This window comes from Elephas maximus, chromosome 8 (genome assembly GCF_024166365.1).
Source record: "Elephas maximus indicus isolate mEleMax1 chromosome 8, mEleMax1 primary haplotype, whole genome shotgun sequence".
NCBI lineage: Eukaryota > Metazoa > Chordata > Mammalia > Proboscidea > Elephantidae > Elephas > Elephas maximus.
This window is the reverse complement of record NC_064826.1, coordinates 1712751-1733148: the sequence shown is the minus strand read 5'-3', so window position 1 is coordinate 1733148 and position 20398 is coordinate 1712751. Positions and strand designations below refer to the sequence as shown.

The following is a 20398-nucleotide window of genomic DNA, read 5'->3' as shown; positions in this document are numbered from 1 at the left end:
CTCATTAACAACCTGCGTTATGCAGATGACACAACCTTGCTTGCTGAAAGTGAAGAGGACTTGAAGCACTTGCTAATGAAGATCAAAGACCACAGCCTTCAGTATGGATTACACGTCAACACAAAGAAAACAAAAACCCTCACAACTAGACCAATGAGCAACGTCATGATAAACAGAGAAAAGATTGAAGTTGTCAAGGATTTCATTCTACTTGGATCCACAATCACCAGCCATGGAAGCAGCAGTGAAGGAATCAAAAGATGCGTTGCATTGGGCAAATCTGCTGCAAAGGACCTCTTCAAAGTGTTGAAGAGCAAAGACGTCACCTTGAGGACTAAGGTGTGCCTGACCCAAGCCATGGTATTTTCAATCACATCATACGCATGTGAAAGCTGGACAATGAATAAGGAAGACCGAAGAAGAGTTGATGCCTTTGAATTGTGGTATTGGTGAAGAATATTGAATACACCATGGACTGCCAAAAGAACGAACAAATCTGTCTTAGAAGTACAACCAGAATGCTGCTTAGAAGCAAGGATGGTGAGACTGCGTCTTACATACTTGGGGCATGTTGTCAGGAGGAATCAGTCCCTGGAGAAGGACATCATGCTTGGCAGAGTACAGAGTCAGCAGAAAAGAGGAAGACCCTCAATGAGGTGGATTGACACAGTGGCTGCAACAATGAGCTCAAGCATAACAATGACTGTAAGGATGGCGCAGGACCGGGCAGTGTTTCGTTCTGTTGTGCATAGGGTCGCTATAAGTTGGAACCGACTCAACGGCACCTAACAACAAATGCCTAGGATATCAATGTTTATGCATTCTGTTTCATTTTTGACAATTTCCTAAGTTCATACTTCGTACATTACACGTCCCAATTATTAATGGATGTTTGCGGCTATTTCTTCTCATTTTGAGTGGTGCCACATCAGCAAATGAAGGTCCTGAAAGCTTGGCTCCATCCACATCATTGAGATCGACTCTACTTTGAGGAGACAGCTCTTCCCCAGTCGTCTTTTGAGTGCCTTCCAACCTGGGAGGCTCATCTTGCAGCACTGTATCAGACAATGTTCTGCTGCTATTCATAAGGTTTTCACTGGCTAATGCTTTTCAGAAGTAGACTGCCGGATCCTTCTTCCTAGTCTGTCTTAGTCTAGAAGCTCAGCTAAAACCTGTCTGCCATGGATAACCCTGCCGGTATCTAAATCCTGGTGCCATAGCTTCCAGCATCACAGCGACATGCAAGCCCCCACAGTACGACAAACTGACAGACAGTTGAGGGCAAGGGAGAGTAGAACTCCCCAAAATTCACTCAGCACTCCTGTGAGATTGTTAATGTTGGCATAGTTTGCAGTGGTGATCTTCTGCGCGGGAATTCAGGCTGGAAGAGTTTGCCAGGCTGTGTTTTCCATAGAGCAGTCTCGACTCCACGTTCCTTGTAGCTGTTAGTGGGCGCTGTCCCAGGGTTCAGCATCGGAGCAGCGGGGCAGGGGGAGATGGGCACTTTAGGGAGAAAGGGGTCCCCACAGTGTAAGGCGTTTTGTTTACAGAGAAGGTAAAGAGAAGGAAGCCCACCACAAGGGGGGCTCGATAAATGTCTGCTTGCCATTATTTTTTAATCTTACAGGTTTCTGTATTCCACTGCACTCTTACTTTTTTGTATTCATGTTGATGCCTAAAGTCTCTTTTCAGCTTTCTGAGGCTGCTGTGACTAAGGACCACATGCTGGGGTGGTGGGGGGAGGAGGCTTAAAACAACAGAAATTCATTCTTTCACAGTTCTGGAGGCCAGAGTTGGAAATCCAGGTGTGAGCAGGGCCATGCTTTCTCTGAAGGCTCTAGAGGAGGGTTCTTCCTCGTCCCACAGCTTCTGGTGGCCCCAGGCATTCCTTTTGTGAATGCATCACTCCAACCTCTGCCTCCATCGTCCCATGGCCCTCTTCATCCATCTGTCTGTCTTCATGTGGCCTCACATTCCTGTCATGAAGAGATTAGGGCCACTGTGACACCCTCAGCTCAGCTGATTGCATCTGAAAAGACCCTATTTCTAAACAAGGTCATGTTCACAGGGGTAGGGGTTAGGACTTGCCTTCCTGAGGGACACAATTCACCCACTACAGTGGCCATCGCAGAGACACCCAGCCTGGACCCTCTTCCTGGGGCCAATGTCTGCTCTTTGAGGGCCCGTTGCAATGCTAACCGTCTGCCCAAGCTAACTGTCGGGAGCAGCTCAGCGCTTCTCATCACTTTTCCATCTTTCTTTTTCTTTCAACAGATGTTGGTGCGTTTTTTGAGGAGGGGATGTGGCTGCGGTATAACTTCCAGGCCTCAGGGACTGGTGCCAGAGAAGCCCCTGGCAGAGCCGACGGCATGTCCGACCCACAGAGCCCAGCCTCCGACCTGGCTCAGGAGCAGCTCAGCTTCAGCTTCAGCACCTCCAAGGCCCCCTGCATCCTGCTCTATGTCAGCTCACACACCACCGACTTCCTGGCCGTGCTCCTCAAGCCCACCGGTGAGATGCAATGCCAGCCTTCCGAAGGCTGTCAGATGTCAGGGCACAGAAAGTTGTCATGAGAGGCTGGGCGATAGCAGAGTTCTGGGCTTTGAGAACAGGACCACGAGCCAGTCACATCACTTAGAACCTCACTTCCTAACACGAAAGTCAAGAAAACAGCTGTGGTTTGGCGGCTTTGTAGCAACAAGTAATCGTCATAATGTTGACAAAGCACGTCAACTTCTCACTAAGAACCGTAAGACAGGAATTCAGGATGGTTTCATATTTATAATTGGATTTACTGTTTATAATTTAAAAGTCCTGGGTGGTGTAAACAGTTAAGCAAGCTCAACTACTAACCAAAAAGTTAGCAGTTCAAACCCACTCAGAGGCACCTTGGAAGAAAGGGCTGGCAATCTGCTTCTGAAAGGTCACAGCCTTGAAAACAGTTCTTCTCTGTACACATGGGGTCACCATGAGTCGGGATCGACTTGATGGCAACTGGTTTGATTTTATTAATAATTTCATAATTTTGTATATATAATTATTACCTTTTTTTCGTACCACATAACCAAATTCACTACTACACTAAATAGAGATGAGCTTTGAAGTAGAAGAATTCATTTTGTATACATCTAAATTATCCGGACTTGTGCCAGTGTATCAGCAGATTCCTACAGAACATAGGGACTTTACATAGAAATAGGAAACAAAGACATTGTCTTACTTATCTAGTGCTGCTGTAACAGAAACACCACAAGCGGGTGGCTTCAACAAACAGAAATTTATTTTCTCACAGTTTAGGCGGCTAGAAGTCTGAATTCAGGGTTCCGGCTCTAGGGGAAGACTTTCTCTCTGTCAGCTCTGGAGGAAGGTCCTTGTCTCCTCTGAGCTTCTGCTCCTGGGTAACCTTCACGGGGCTTGGCATCTCTCTTCCCCCATCTCTGCTTGCTCCTTTTATATCTTGTAAGATATTGACTCAAGACACACCCTACACTAATCCTGCCTCCTAAAGATAACACACAACCCACTCCCAGACGGGATTCTAACCACAGCATAGGGGTTAGGGCCTACCACACATATTTTGGGAGGACATAATTCAATCCATAACAGCTGTTTTCCTGAATGCTCTCGGAATTTTACGTTCCGGAGATATATCCCTGGCATACTAGTCAACCAGTTGCTGTCAAGTCAACTCCAATTCATGGCAACTCCACGTGGGTCCGAGTAGAACTGTGCTTCGTACGGTTTTTGATGGCTGATTTCTCTGAAGTAGATCATCAGACCTTTCTTCTGAGGCGCCTCTGGGTGGACTCGAACCTCCAGCCTTCCAGTGAGCAGCTGAGTGTGTTAACAGTTTGCACCACCCGGGGACTCCATCCCTGGCATACCAAAAAAATCCATTGCCATCGAGTCGATTCCAACTCATAGTGGCCCTATAGGACAGGGTAGAACTGCCCCATACAGTTTCCAAGGAGTGCCTGGTGGATTCGAACTGCCGACCTTTTGGTTAGCAGACATAGCTCTTAACCACTACGCCACCAGGGTTTCCTGGCATAGTGTTGTTTAAAGCTGTGGGGTATTTACACTAGTGATACTGTGCCATCTTGATTCCCAAATCTGCAGTGAGGGAGGAGGGTCAGAGAGTGCAGAGAATGGTCATCCTGGCAGGAATAGGCCCATGGCTCCTGGCCTGGAGGGACATCTAAGCCTACCTGAGGCCAACAAACGTGCTGAGAACGGAGGGTCTGCTCACTCTCGAAGACGAGATCGCTCAGATGCTTAAGCTTTAAGAAGGTCCCTTATTTATGAATAAAAATATTTTAAGTGTGTCAGGGAGCAGATTTCTCTAATTCATTTCCCACGTAGATTGTACGGGCTGAAAACGTGAAGACACCCATCCCGTAGCTCATCTCTCCTTGCTCTTCAGTGACTGGGGCTCCATACCTTTCACAGCTACCCCAGTGTGGGGCCCCAGAAAGGCCAAGGTTTTCTTCGTGGAAACCACTATTATTTTTATTAGCCCAGTTCCGCTTGAGTGAAAGAATAGCAACTCCTAAATTCCTGCTCTGTGCAACACATTGTGCTAAGCACTGTTGGTTAAAAAAGTGAAAAAATAAATACATTCGCTGGAATTTCCCCTTTTAGACATTATTCCTAAAGAAATAAGTCAAAAGTAAGACCAAAATTCAGCATGAAGATGCTCATCCAGGTGTTACTTATGAAAATGAGAATCAGGAAAGGGGCCAAGTTCAACCTTAGTAAAATGGTTGGTAAAAGAGGGAGCCACCATGTTGTGGAATGTTACGTAGACATTAACAATAGTTTATGAGGCGTAGTTAATGACATGGGGAGATTTTTTATATAATATAATGTAAAACCGAGAAAGCAAGACACAGCCTTGAGTGTACGGTATCAGCTGAGCTCTGGAAAAACGTGGGCAGAAAGGAAGTAAAAACACAGTGTCCCTGTTTGGTGGATTGTGGGGGGCTTGTTTCTCTTCCTGACATGCCAAGTGCCAAGTGTTGGTTATCTAATCAGAAAAAGAGTAAGCGAAACCAGGACCTAAGGAGCAGGACAGAAAAGTATGTAATCTTTCCCATAAGCTTCCTGAGGCCGCTGCAGCAAAGTACCACAAAGTGGGCGGCTTATAAGAACAGAAGTTTAGTTTCCCACAGTTCTGGAGGTCAGAGGTCTGAACTCAGGGTGTCGGCAGGGCCTCTCCAAAGGTTCTAGAGGAGGGTCCTTGCTTGTCTCTCCCAGCGGCAGTGTAACTTGGTCATCACATGGCGCCTTCCCTCTGCGTCTCTCTATGTCTTTCTCCTCTTTTACAAGGACACCACCCGGGTGGGATCAGGACCCACCCTACTCTGGTGTGACCACGTGTTAACTGATAACATCTACAAAGACCCTATTTCCAAACAAGGTCACGTTCACAGGTATAGGGGTTAGGACTTCAGTGGAAACCCTGGTGGCGTAATGGTTAAGTGTTACAGCTGCTAACCAAAGGGTCGGCAGCTCCTTGGAGACCCTATGGGCAGTTCTACTCTGTCCTATAGGGTCGCTATGAGTCAGAATCGACTCGACGGCACTAGGTTTGGTTTTTGTTTTTTTTTTTTACCCACAGGTACCTAGCCTCCCAGGAGGCAGATAAGAACTCTTTGGTCTCCCTCCACCTCCCTCCTCGGAGGCTGGCTCCGCCTTTACCTTGTCCCAAAGTTGATGGACGTGTCCCAGTGGGTGCTGGCGTGTCTGGTCCTCAAGCCACTGCCACCAAAACCTAGTCCCCAGCTATATGAAGTAACTTAGACCCCACAGCTCACACTGCCACATGCAGCCCCCAAGGTTGTGGGGGTTCATGGCGCACAAAGGTTTTGATCACCTCCATGTGATGCTGCCATCGAATGAGGCTCACTTTGCATCCAGCATGATGCTAAATGTTTCATGTGCACTATCTCCTCTGAGCCACACAGCAATAGGAGGTCAATACTATCCTATGACCTGTCTCCAGATGACAAAACTAGAGTGCAGACGGGCTCCGTAGCTTGCACACTCGACTGGAGAAGGACAAAGTTGGTGTTTCTAAACCAGGTGTCTGAGTCCAGGACCAAAGCTCTCGACCACTCCCTCCACTGCAGGTATCTCTAGAATATTCTAGAACATTCTTGGTTCATTTGGAGAGCACAACCTGGAGGCTTCTCTCAGGTATGACAAGGCCATCCTCAAACTGCTGATGAGAATTTGGCTTTTTCCCACTGAAATACTGCTTTTTTTATTAATTGGGGTTTAAAGTTAGAAAGAAGTCGAGGAACTTATTCAAGAAAAAAACAACAGTAAGAACTATGCCAAAACAGGAGAAAAACCAGAAAGTCTTAGCTAAATATCCTGGTATTCCCTCAAAGTTGACATATTGAAAACAAGCGGCCTTGTCGCTATTCTCCAGGACGACGCTCCCCAGGCCCTTCTCTTTCTGGCTGTGCTGCTGCCGCCTCTCAGACACAAGTATCAAAAGCTGGCATCTTCCACAAACATTCTCTCACTTCCCCCCTTGCAGCCCCTCGAGGTAAACCAGTCCTGTGGATTCTGCTCTTCCTGTTCTTGGTTTCCTGCCCACTGCCTCTGTCCTGGGCAGATGTCCTCTAACCCAGTGCTCCCCAGCATTGTGCACATTATGGAACAACAGAGAGTTACTGTGTTAGAGTGGCACATGCGTGGATGGACGTGAAGTGTTTTGAGGCCACCAGCCATGGCTCCATCACCTCTCTCCTCTCACAGGTCGGCTAAGGTCTGAGAGGAGCCAGCTCCAGCACCCTGTTACCCATCATGAAGCCAGGAAGCTCCATCCCAGGTCACCACTCTGCTTCCCTCACTCCTTCTGTAACTAACCCACCATGTCAGGGTAGTGTCCTTCACGAACAACATCCTTATTAAACCGTCAGTGGTGCCTTCCACCCCAGGAACAGCAGGAGAAATCCCTCACCCTGAAGCCTTCCAGCCAGGCCCTCCAGACAATAGGGCTAGAAGTAGGAGCGTGGATGTAGAGCCGACTGTCGGAGATGCGTTCTGCCTCTGCCGTTTGCCAGTCAGATGCTCATGGTTGACCAGTTGCCCATCCATGCCTCCACTCCTCTTCTGTGAGACAATGTCTCCTTTATTGAGTGCTGTGAGACCCAAGTGAGTTATACATGTAAACCACCTGGATGATGCAGTGTATTCCCTACTCCTCATTCTGAGAACCTCGCTCTTCCCAAGCGACTAGGGACCATGGAGCCCAGCCCTCAGCCCGGACATGCTCCAGGTTCCCCTCTGGTCTGAGCCGCCTTCCCTTCGGGCAGCTCGGCCTCGCTGCCTTTCAGCAACTTCCCTTCTCACACTTGTTCTCGGAGTCATTTTTTTGGCATGTGGTGTGCTGTGCTGCTATCCATCTTTATTATAAATACGCCCTGTCTTCTCCGTGAGATGAAAAGCTCCCAGCAATGCCTCCTGCCTACAATAGGTGCTCAGTAAGTTTGCACTGACGGGAATGACGCTGGCCAGGAGGGAATAAATCTGTTAGGCTCATTATTTGCTGCAGCCAATAAAAAGAGAAGCCCTTGAGATGTTTTAATTCACTCAGGAGATGAACAGGACACGCAGGACATGAAGAATCTCGCCGTTCTAATAATATTTTACTTTAATGGGCAAATATTAATATTCTCCCCACCATCTTAGTGGTTCCCATCACTATTATTTGAAAGGAATAAATATATCATTGAAATTTAATTATTCAAGGAAATTGCCATTACTGTTTATAGACCTCTACTACATATAAAGTTCCAACTCATCTTTTTTCTCACAGCAGATAATTTCTGTTACCTTTAAGTGAAGCAGTTACAGAAATTTTAAATCACATGCACCATGTCCAAGAAAGACAGAAAGGAGAAAGAAACAATGAAAACAACTTAGTACTGATTTTTATAGAGCTGGGGAGCATGCGGGGACCAGGGACAAAGAGGAAGTGGGTTATTTATGTAATTTCCAATTCATCTGACTTGTAGTCCTCAAAGGCAGGGCCACCTCTTGCTTATCTTTGTGTCCACAGATGAATACATGGCACCTGGCCCTTACTAGGGGGGTTGGGATGGCTGTGGGTATTGGCAGTGGACCCTGCACATGGGGCCAGACAGCCCTAGTCAGACCTTAGAGGTGAGTCCAGCACATATGGCATGGGCCCCAAGTAAATGTACCCTGATATTGGCAGTGGACCCTGCACATGGGGCCAGACAGCCCTAGTCAGACCTTAGAGGTGCGTCTAGCACATTTGGCATGGGCCCCAAGTAAATGTACCCTGAAAAAACAAATGGAGGAATGGAGAACTGATATAGCTATATATTTAAGAAAAGCAACTGTGACTCTGTGACACCAAACCAGCAGGAGCAAAAGTGCAGAGGAAACACAGTAATCAACTTGTTCCTTCTGCATGTTGCCAAACTACGTGATCGTCTCTTGCTCACCCCAGCAATGGATTATTTTTAGTGCTATGTGGGTAAAACCCTGAACAGTTGGGAGAGAAGCATCTCAGGAGGAGGGAGAGCATGTTCAAATGTCCTGGGGTAGGAATAACAACAGCATTTCCTAGGGAGAAATCCAAGGTTGCCTGAGTGTAAGAAGCAAGAGGTGACCAGCATGACTTGAGAGTAAGTGACAGGCAAACCCAATCAACAGGGCATCAGACGCTCCACTAAGAATGTGTTCATAACCCCATGAGCAGCTAGAAGCGTCAGAAGCTCCACTCAGAACATGTTCATGACCCTTTGAGCAGCTAGAAGCATCAGAAGCTCCACTCAGATGGTGGTCGTGACCCCGTGAGCAGCTAGAAGCATCAGAAGCTCCCCTCAGAAGGTGGTCGTGACCCCGTGAGCAGCTAGAAGCATCAGAAGCTCCACTCAGAACGTGTTCATGACCCTTTGAGTAGCTAGAAACACCAGAAGCTCCACTAAGAACGTGTCCGTGACCCTGTGAGCAGCTAGAAGCATCAGAAGCTCCACTCAGAACGTGTCCCTGACCCTGTGAGCAGCTAGAAGTGTCAGAAGTTCCACTCAGAAAGTGTTCATGACCCTGTGAGCAGCTAGAAGTGTCAGAAGCTCCACTCAGAACGTCCTCATGACCCTGCGAGCAGCTCGAAGCATCAGAAGCTCCACTCAGAAGGTGTTCATGACCCTGTGAGCAGCTAGAAGTGTCAGAAGCTCCACTAAGAACGTCTTCATGATCCTGCGAGCAGCTAGAAACACCAGAAGCTCCACTAAGAACGTGTCCATGACCCTGTGAGCAGCTAGAACTGTCAGAAGCTCCACTCAGAAGGTGGTCGTGACCCCGTGAGCAGTTAGAAGCATCAGAAGCTCCACTCAAAACATCTTCATGACCCTGCGAGCAGCTAGAAGCATCAGAAGCTCCACTCAGAAGGTGTTCATGACCCTGTGAGCAGCTGGAAGTGTCAGAAGCTCCACTCAGAAGGTGTTCAGGACCCTGTGAGCAGTTAGAAGCAGACCTGTGAAATAATCAAATACGCGTTTTGAAAAGATCCCTCTGTTTGCTTTGTGAAGAAAACATTGGGAAGGAGAAAACACTGAAGCAGGGAGACTATCCATGCATTCATTTAACAGATATTTATTGAACACCCGCTGTGTACCAGACGAGGCCTGGTGGCACAGTGGCTAAACATTTGGCTGCTAACCAAAAAGTCGGCATTCAAATCCACCAGCGGCTCCTTAGAATCCCTACAGGGCAGTTCTACTCTGTCCTATAGGGTTGTATGAATCAGAAATGACTCAACAGCGACAGTGGGTTTTTGGTTTTTTTTTTTTTTTGGTATGTAGAAGACAGAAACCCTGGTGGTGCAGTGGTTAAGCACTCAGCTGTTAACAGAAAGGTCAGAGGTTCAAACCCAACAGCCACTCTTCAGGAGAAAAATGTGGCAGTCAGCTTTTGTATAAAGATTAACAGACCTTCCCTCCCCCCAGCTCTGTTCTATCTCACACAGAACTTTGGGGGAGACCATCCTGCACCCCAGTTCTGGTCTATCACACAGCAACCCCTGCACCAGGTTCTGTTCTATCTCACACAGCACTTTTTTGGGGGGTCGCCTTGCATCTGGGTTCTGTTCTATCTCACACAGAACTTTGAGGGAGACCACCCTGTACCCGGGGTCTCTTCTCTCTCACACAGAACTTTGTTGGGGTCGCCCTGCACGCAGGTTCTGTCCTATCTCACAGCACTTTGTGGGGTCCACCTCCACTGTCCAATATTGAGTATGTTCTCTGCCCTCCACCCAAGCCACAGTCCAGCACTCATCATTCTCACCATTTGCTGCTTCAACTTTAGGGTGATGTTCACCAAAGGCTCGTTGTTAGCAGGTTGTAAATCTGGGTGTGCCCAGGGCTGCTAGCCCTACAGATCATGGGGTGAAGCAGGATTCAGGGGGACAGCGCATCAGTGGGCATCAAGGAAGGAGCAGAGCTTGATGGAAACCTTAGCGGCGGGGGCAGGCGGTGACGTTAAAATGAGATTCAGAGCAAAGATGTCACCTGGTGTCCCTCCTCTTTCCTCTATAGGAAGCTTACAGATTCGGTACAGCCTGGGTGGCACCCGTGAGCCCTACAACATCGACGTGGACCACAGGAGCATGGCCAATGGGCAGCCGCACAGCCTGAACATCACCCGCCAGGAGAGGACACTTCTGCTGCAGGTGGGCGCGCACACGGGGCAGGTGTGACGTGTGATATCATGGCAGACATGGGGCAGGTGTGACGTCGCTGCAGACACAGGGCGGGTGTGATGTCACCATACATACAGGGTGCGTCTGATGTCCTAGCACCGTCTCCACCCTGTGATGCTTGGTCGGGGGTTAGTTTGGTTTGGGGGGCACGGGCAGCGGCAAGCAATGCACCTAGACTTCCTCCTACGGATCCCTGAGGGCTGCAGCAGAAGGCCATGCAGGCCTTCAAGAAAGGCAGAGACGGTTGATGGTGAGGAAGCTTTTCAGAGAGAAGCGAGTGAACCCTTTGTGCTTTCCAGGGTTAGTCCCACCCGTCTCTTCATCTGCTCTTTGCACCCCTGCACCCAGTCTTCTCCGTGCCCTCTGGCGTCCCACGCTTGCCTGCTGAGTGTCCGAGTGTCCGGCAGAGGTGATTCCGTTTGTCTGCCCCACTCTCTCTGCTCCCACACTATCCGAATGAGTGTTTTTCCCTCTGTGAACCCTTCACCCCAAAACCCTCAGACAAAAGGGTACTTCAGGATGACACTGGGTTATATCCCTGGTCCCTTTATTGCCCCCACTCACACCCACTCACAGGTGGTTACACCAGAGAATCCAGCCCAGGAGACACCATGGATAAAACACCACACAGGGAGGTCTCCCCAGGAACTGAGCCAACAATGGGGATCAAGACTATGGCACCCTTGGAAGGCGTTCAGAATAGACCCCTGTCAGGGAAAGGCTGTGGGCGCCGACTTGTCACTGGCATGAAGGTCAAAGACTACCCTCCCCCATCTCTTTTGGGTATCCATGGACTTCAGAGTCACAACTTGATGTGGACTTCACAAGTGGCCTGAGCGGTAAATCCTGCCAGCATAGTAAGGAGCGGTCTGTCCTGGGAAAAGGACAACCTGCGGGTTCAGCTTATTCTGCAAATGCTCCAGCCTCCTCGCAGCGACTGGCAGAGCCCCAGAGCCCAGCCCAGCTGGCGCAGACGGGGAAGGTCCGATGTCTGTGGGGTAGATGAAGCGCACCTATAGCCACAGCCCACGTTTTGTTCAGAAGGAGGGCAAGCCAGTCCAGGCGCTTGTGGCTTCATACCATTTCACCAACTTTTGGTTACAGATGTTCTCTTGTTCCCAGCCACTCAATCTGTCACAAAGCAAGTGTTTTTGGTTGGTTTTTTGGCATTTCACCACTGCAAAGTAAGATTAAAAGTTGAAAAGAACTGAACTGGCTGTAAGGCCAGCATAACAGAGGAGACCCACTGCAGCCATGGGGAGCTGGCACCCCTCCCTCCCCTCTGGAGCCACATGAAAACAAGAGGGTGCTTGGGTGGGAGGGGAGAGCAGAGCTAAGGTCCACTTCTGGGGACATTTCCCAAAGTGGAAGTCTGGGGCAAGGGTAGGTAAGGTGCCCCCACCTCTCCCCACCCCCGGAACATTCAGCCAAGTGAGGACTTCTGGGGGCTAAACAGCAACCCAAGAAGGTACAAACCCCAGCTTATCCCTTATTTTCTGTTATAAGCCTGTGTTGTATTTATAATAAAATATGTATATAAGGCATGCGTATGACCTCAGCCTATCAATGGCCCCCCATTTAGATAAAATATAGTGACAAAGATTTAAATAGTTCCAAATTAAAATGTGTAATCAAAGAGAAGAACAAAGATTTGGCGAATCCAAACATGGGTTCAGAGGTGTGGTGGAGTGACGCCTTTGGAGTTCAGGTGGGCCTTGACACATAGATACCTGCTCACGTCAAATCACTAGATGACGTTTACCAGTGTGTACAGTGCTTTTAAAGCAAGTTTACTTTTCTATCTGGGTTTGGCAAGAGCCGATATTCAATTATTTGCATTCCTGAGCATTGGCTGTCAGAAACAGAGCTGAGCACCTGAGGGAAACTGACCTTGGGTGAAGCCTGGGCTGCCGAAACCCAAGTGCAGCACATTTGGTTCGTCTGACCTGCCCTCTCTGCCCCCCAACAAGAAGGGAATCAGGGTGCTTTTCCCTCCAGGGATGCTTTGCCCCGATACCCTCAGACACAGGCACAGACAACGAGGAGTGGGTTGGTCCTCACCAGACACCAAGCGACCCAGAGCCGGGACAGCCCTCGTGTGGCCTCATTTATGAAAACTCGTAGTTGTGTTTGGAAGAACAGCTTGAGGTTGCGTGCCCATCCACAGTTGTGTTTGGGGAGAATAGCCTGAGGCTGTGTGCCCATCTACAGTTGTGTTTGGGGAGAATAGCCTGAGGTTGCGTGCCCATCCACAGTTGTGTTTGGGGAGAATAGCCTGAGGTTGCGTGCCCATCCACAGTTGTGTTTGGGGAGAATAGCCTGAGGCTGCGTGCCCATCTACAGTTGTGTTTGGGGAGAATAGCCTGAGGTCGCATGTCTATCAGAGAGCACACAAACCAGGCAGGCACCTGAAGAAGAGCCTCCCATGAAACACTCAACCAATTCAAATGAAAACACAATTACCAGCTGGGAGCGACTTCCACGTGACAGCTCCTTTCTGCTCTCTCCCTCCGCCCTGCCATCCCTGCTTTCGTTCTTCCTTTCTTTTCCTCCCAGCCTCATTGCATAAGAGGTCTGTCTTAGTCTCCTAGTGCTGCTGTAACAGAAATACCACAAGTTGGGTGGCTCTCATGAACACAAGTTTATTTTCTTACAGTTTAGAGGGCTAGAAGTCCAAATTCAGGGTGCAGGCTCTAGGGGAAGCCTCTCTCAGTCAGCTCTGGGGGAAGATCCTTGTTTCAGCTTCTGTAGCCCCAGTGTTTCTTGGTTCCTTGGGGGTCTCCACCTGACATCTATCTTAGGCATCTAATCTGTACCTGGCTTGCTTCTCTGCTTAATCTGCTCTTTTATATCTCAAAAGTGGTTAGGTTGAAGACACACCCTACACTGATACGCCTCATTAAATATAACAAAGTCTATTTTTTTTATTCCCAAGTGACATTGTATCCACAGGTATAAAACCAACCCCGTCACCCCACTCAGAGGCACCATCTTAGTATTAGTAGGGGTTATATTAGCTGCTATGACAAGAAAACCCCAAATTTTCAGGAGGTTAATACAAATAGTTTTATTTCCCTTTTACATGGCAGTCCAAAGCAGGTGTTCCTAGCTGGAAAGCAGCTTTCCCCACATGATGGCACCATCCCTGGAGCCGGTAGGATTTGATGCAGGGATCATGCACAATGTAGTCTGACAGAAACTGTTTGTACTCATGTCAAAGATGATCAATAGAGTAAGCGATACAGCAGTTCAGGGCTGTAACTACAAGGTCTGGAAGGAAGGGCAGTACTTCGGGAAGTGGGGAGCAGGGAAGAGTACTTATTATGGTGAGGGGGTGCGTGTTCCAAAAGAAAACATAATGTTAAACTAGGGTGCTAACAAGATGATTACTTCATAGGTTTAGCCCTCCCCCTATCCCATGAGCAGAAGAAGAAAAGATCACCATTGGAAACATCTTAGAAAAACAGTGTTATCTGAATGCTAACTCTGAGGCAGGTAACATCACGTGATCCATCGTCCAATAGGGATAGTGAGTGTTGCAGAACTGGTAATTTGCAGCACATCCAGGGTTTTGTCAAAGATTGCTGGAGGTTATTTTACAATCAGTAAAATGAAAAGCAATTAAGTTATGGACTTATAAGGGACAGCGGTTCAGTGATGGAATTCCCACCTTCCGTGGAGGAGACCCAGGTTCAGTCCTGGCCGATGCACCTCATACACACCCACCACCCGCCAGTCGGTGGAGGCTTGCATGTTGCTGTGATGCTGAACAAATTTTAGCAGAGCTTCCAGACTGAGAGGGACTAAGAAGAAAGGCCTGACAAATGACTTCCAAAAGTCAGCTGATGTTAATAAAGACTATTTTGTTTTAAAAAAAACTCCTAAAAATGTTAATAAAGAAGCCAGGAATCCTACCTTAACCCTATAGGAAAACCCTATTAGGGTGGTAATACTAATAACTATAGCAGTAGTAGCAGTAGTCATAGTAATCATTGCAGTAATAGTAGTAGTAGCAACAGTTGTCGCAAGAGTGATAGTGACAATAGACAATGGTGAGAGCAGTTGTAATAACAGTACTAGGAGCAGTAATGGTAGTTGTAGTAATAGCAGTAGCATTTGCAGTAGTGGTGATGGTGGTAGTAACAACAGTAGTAGTAACTGTAGTAGTAAAGCAGTAGTAGCAGTGGTGGTAAAAGCAATCAACACGTCCTGCTTACACGATGAGCCAATCCCTTTGCTTAGTGCTCTACAGGCAGTAGTTCACATAATAATAGTCCTATGAGACAGATACCATTACCCTCATTTTACGGACAAGGAAAATACATAGAGAAGTCAACAAGAGACAGAGTGGAGGTACAAGCCCAGGCCCGCCCAATCCCCACACCAGTCTCTCAGCACTGCGCTGTCACAGGCTTTACACTGACCGCGAATTATTCAACTGCACGGATACAGTAGAGGACCCTCCTCACTATGGAGGACCCTCCTCACAGTAGAGAGCTGTCCTCATAATGGAGGACCCTCCTCACAGTGGAGAACTCTCCTCCTGATGGAGAATGCCCCTCACAGTGGAGAACCCTCCTCACAGTGGAGAACTCTCCTCACAATGGAGGACCCTCCTTACAGTGAAGAATCCTCTTTGTAATGGAGGACCCTCCTCACTATGGAGGACCCTCCTTACAGTGAAGAATCCTCTTTGTAATGGAGGACCCTCCTCACTATGGAGGACACTTCTCAAGATGGAGGACCCTTTCTCATGATGAAGAACACTGTTCATGGTGGAGAACTCTTCTCACTGTGGAGGACCCTCCTCAGTGTGGAAGACGCTCCTCAAGGTGGAGGACCCTCCTCATGGTGGAAGGCTCTCCTCATAGTGGAGGACCCTCCTCACAATGAAGGACTCTCCTCACGATGGAGGACCCTCCTCATGGTGAACTCTCATGATGGATGATCATCCTCACAGTGGAGGACCCTCCTCATGATGGAGGCCCCTCCTCATGGCAGAGAACTCTCTTCATAATGGAGGACTGTCCGCACGGTGGAGGACCCTCCTTACAGGCCAAGGCATCAGCCTGGTTGGGAAGTCACCTTAGAAACTGGCTCAGCAGGATTTCTGTATGGTATCATTAGGTGACAAATAAAATATGCACGCCCTTGAGTATATCCCACCTGAATTTAGAGACCATCTCAAGAACAGATTTGACGCGTTGAACACTCATGACCGACAACCAGACAAGCGAAAGGACATCATACATGAAGAAAGCAAGAAGTCATTAAAAAGACAGGAAGGAAGGAAAAAACCAAAATGGATGTCAGAAGAGACTCTGAAAATTGCTAATGAATGTGGAGTAGCTAAAGCAAAAGGAAGAAATGCTGAAGTAAAAGAGCTAAATAGAAGCTTTCAAAGGGCAGCTCGAGAAGACAAAGTAAAGTATTACAATGGCATGTGCAAAGACCTGGAGATGGAAAACCAAAAAGGAAGAATACGCTCAGCATTTCTTGAGCTGAAAGAACTGAAAAAAAAATTCAAGCCTCAAGTTGCCATAGTGAAGAATTTTGGGGGAAAAATATTAAATGATGCAGGAAGCATCAAAAGAAGATGGAAGCAATACACAGAGTCATTTTACCAGGAAGAACTGGTCGACATTCAACCATTTCGAAAGGCAGCATATGATCAGGAACCAATGATCCTGAAGGAAGAAGTCCAAGCTGCACTGAAGGCATTGGTGAAAAACAAGGCTCCAGGAATTGGCAGAATATCAGCTGAGACGTTTCAACAAATGGATGCAGCTCCGCAAGTGCTCACTCATCTATGCCAAGAAATATGGAAGACAGCTTCCTGGCCACCCGACTGGAAGAGGTCCGTATTTATGCCTATTCCCAAGAAAGGTGATCCAACCGAATGCAGAAATTATCAAACAGTATCATTAATATTATTAATATCACACCCAAGCAAAACTTTTCTGCAGAACATTCAAAAGTGGCTGCAGCAGTATATCAACAGGAAACTGCTAGAAATTCAGGCCCTATTCAGAAGAGGACATGCAACCAGGGATATCATTGCTGATGTCAGGTGGATCCTGGCTGAAAGCAGAGAATACCAGAAGGACGCTTACCTGTGTTTTATTGACTATGCAAAGGCATTTGACTGTGTGAATCATAACAAATTATGGGTAACATTGCAAAGAATGGGAATTCCAGAACACTTAATTCTGCTTATGAGGAACCTGCACATAGATCAAGAAGCAGTTGTTTGGACAGAACAAGGGGATACTGAGTGGTTTAAAGTCAGAAAAAGTGTGTGTCAGGGTTGTATCCTTTCACCATACCTATTCAATCTGTATGCTAAGGGAATAACCTGAGAAGCTGGACTATACGAAGAAGAACGGGACATCAGGGCTGGAGGAAGACCCATTAACAACCTGAGAAATGCAGATGACACAACTTTGCTTGCTCAGAGTGAAGAGGACTTGAAGCACTTGATGAAGATCAAAGACTACAGCCTTCAGTATGGATTACATCTCAACATAAAGAAAACAAAAATCCTCACAACTGGGCCAATAAGCAACATCATGATAAATGGAGAAAAGATTGAAGTTGTCAAGGATTTCATTTTACTTGGATACACAATCAACAGCCATGGAAGCAGCAGTCAAGAAATCAAGACACACTGCAATGGGCAAATCTGCTGCAAAGGACCTCTTGAAGGTGTTGAAAAGCAAAGATGTCACCTTGAGCAATAAGGTGCACCTGACCCAAGCCGTGGTATTTTCAATCACTTCATATGCATGTGAAAGCTGGACAAGGAATAAGGAAGACTGAAGAAGAGTTAACACCTTTGAACTGTGGTGTTGGCAAAGAATATTGGATATATCATGGACTGCCGAAAGAACAAACAAGTCTGTCTTGGAAGAAGTACAACCAGAATGCTCCTTAAAGCAAGGGTGGCGAGACTTCGTCTCACATACTTTGGACATGTTGTCAGGAGGAATCAGTCCTTGGAGAAGGACATCGTGCTTGGTAAAGTACAGGATCAGTAGAAAAGAGGAAGACCCTCCGTGAGATGGACTGACATAGTGACTGCAACAATGGGCTCAAGCATAACAACAATTGTGAGCATGGCACAGGACTGGGCAGTGTTTTTTGTTCTGTTGTACATAGTGTTGCTATGGGTTGGAATCGACTCAATGGCACCCAACAACAACAGCAGTGGCATAGACCTTTAAAAGGCATCAGGAATAGTGTTTATGCTAAATAAGCAGCAGGATATATAACCTAACGCGATTTGTGAAAAATCATATTCATTTTAGAAATACCAAATTAGCTGATAGTCTTCAGAAAACATAGTATAATATGGAAAACACATTAGATAAAAGAGCCTGATGTCATTCCTGGGGCCATAAAACCCTAACTTTTATTAGTGAGCAAGAGCTGAGAGGTCCAGCTTCCAGGCCATTTTCCCTCACAAGCACCAGACTCCACTAAAAGTTCCATCTCAATTCTTTAAGTAAACAAGAATATGACCTCTTGTCTCTGTGGTAATATGGAGCCGGGACTGAAATTAGACGCTGAAGCTCAGATGAATTATTTAAAAACATGTGCCTTTATTGCCCTTCAACTCTCTGCCAATAAAGAGCATACTAAAAAGCGTATAGATGTAAACACTCCTGAAAATTTTAATATCAGAGGTTGTTCCATCCTTTATTAAAGGAAGTGGCACCGTTGGGAAGCACCGAATCTCTTTAGGGATGTCAGAACAAATAAAGAAAGTTGACCTAGCTAGCCTAGGGCTGTGCCCCTGAAATTGCATTGACTGTAACTTCTTCCCTTTGGCTAATTCAGTTTTTATCTCCTCTGGATGATAAACTCACGCCTTGATTGTACACTGCCAGCACACTTCACAGAGGGAGAAGACAGCAGGGAGGGGATGAGACGTTTGAACTTCCAACCTCTCCCCTCCCACGCACGGTCTCCCTGTTGAGATTTTGCACAAGCGTATCAGTGCTTTTTACACAGTTGTGATGCCCAGTCGCCATGTCTAATTCTGTGGGGAGCATAGGTCAGTGCTAGTTTCCTGTGTCACTGCAGTGGTCTAATCCACAGAAGATGTTGGGAAGAGAGGAGAGGGGGCTGTGTTTGGGGGGAATTCCCCACTGATGTGGTCTGTTTATGAGTCAGAGCATGTTTTCCAGGCTCCCAGTGTCCAGGGAAGTCTGTTCACAGCTAGACATACATCCAAAATCCCACCGCCTCGTTCACTGTTGTAACATCTAGTCTGTCTTTAGGTTGGACTATGGGTCCATGGCCCTTGGAAGTGTATTTTACCAAGTTTTCATTATTTGATTCTGAACTGTAAGTAGAGTCTTTGGTGAAGTGTCTCCAAAATAGGAAAATAAGACACCCACACCAGAGCCTCGGATTCCTTTCTCAGCCAGCACCTTCAAATGGGCTTAGAGCTTGAAACTCAGACCACCCAAGCTTAGAGGACTGCTGTTGTTAGCTGCCGTCAAGTCTGTCCCGGACTCACGGCGACCCCGTGCCAGACGGAGCAAAACGCTGCCTGGTCCTGCACCTTTATCGGCTGAGGATGGAACACTGTGATCCACAGGGCTGTCACTGGCTGATTTTCCGAGGTAGACGGCCAGGCCTTTCTTCCTTGTCCATCTTAGGCTGGAAGCGCCACTGAAACCTGTTGAGCATCCTAGCCACACACAGGCCTCCACTGACAGGCAGCTGGTGGCTGCACGAGGTGACTGGCCAGGAATTGAACCTGGGTCTCCCGCATAGAAGGCAAGGATTCTACCACTGAGCCACCACTGCTCCCACTCAGAAGACTGGGCACCCCATATAAAGGACACCACTCCTAGGTGTGCGATGAAGATGCTGCTGAGAAGACAAAAATCTCTACAAATGCCTCAGCCCTCTCCCACTAACAGTGCACTTTACTTAATTTCTTACGTTTAAACCACATGGGGACCACTAAGGACTCAGCACAAGGACCTCTAATTCTTTTTCCCTCGGGGACTTTATAACCTTCCAAAGGAGAAAGGTGTCTATACCCTAGAAACTGGCCCTACCTAACCCTCTTCTGGCCGCTTTATGGGTTGGGCCCCCTCCCAACCTGTAAACAAGAGGAAGGGAAACAACAGAGGAGAGCACTAGCCGCTGGCTGGCTGAAAGGCAGGGCCACAAAGCAGGATCCCCTTTGAAAATGGCCTCAGAGTCTAAGCAGAGACCCCCAGGGACTGGGATTGCTGAATGAAGAGATGTGTCCCTGCGTGGTACAAAGGGTTAAATGCCCAAGAAGTAGTTGAAAAGTTGGGGGTTCAAGTCTACCCAGAGGTGCCTTGGAAGAAAGGCCTGGCAATCTACTGCCAAAAAATCAGCCATTGAAGACCCTGTGGAGCACAGTTCTATTCTTTTTTTTTTTAGTGGGGTGCTTTAAGTGAAAGTTTACAATTCAAGTTAGTTTCCCATACAAAAACTTATATGCACATTGTTATATGACCCTAATTGCTCTCCCCACAACGTGACAGCACACTCCTGTCCACCCTGTATTTCCCATTTCCATTCAACCAGCTCCTGTTCCCCTCTGCCTTCTTATCTCACCTCCAGACAGTGAGCTAAAAAGCACACTCCTCCCCAGTATCATTT

The 20398-nt window shown here is 47.5% G+C and overlaps 1 protein-coding gene across 1 annotated transcript in view; it reads left to right on the top strand.

The window, feature by feature from the left end:
* CNTNAP2 (contactin associated protein 2) overlaps nt 1-20398 on the top strand; it is a 2020907-nt gene that overhangs the window by 1873676 nt on the left and 126833 nt on the right. Inside the window, exons 20-21 of the mRNA XM_049894552.1 lie at nt 2275-2511; nt 10584-10717. Coding sequence (XP_049750509.1) covers nt 2275-2511; nt 10584-10717 — 371 coding nt within the window. The remainder of the gene's footprint in view (nt 1-2274; nt 2512-10583; nt 10718-20398) is intronic.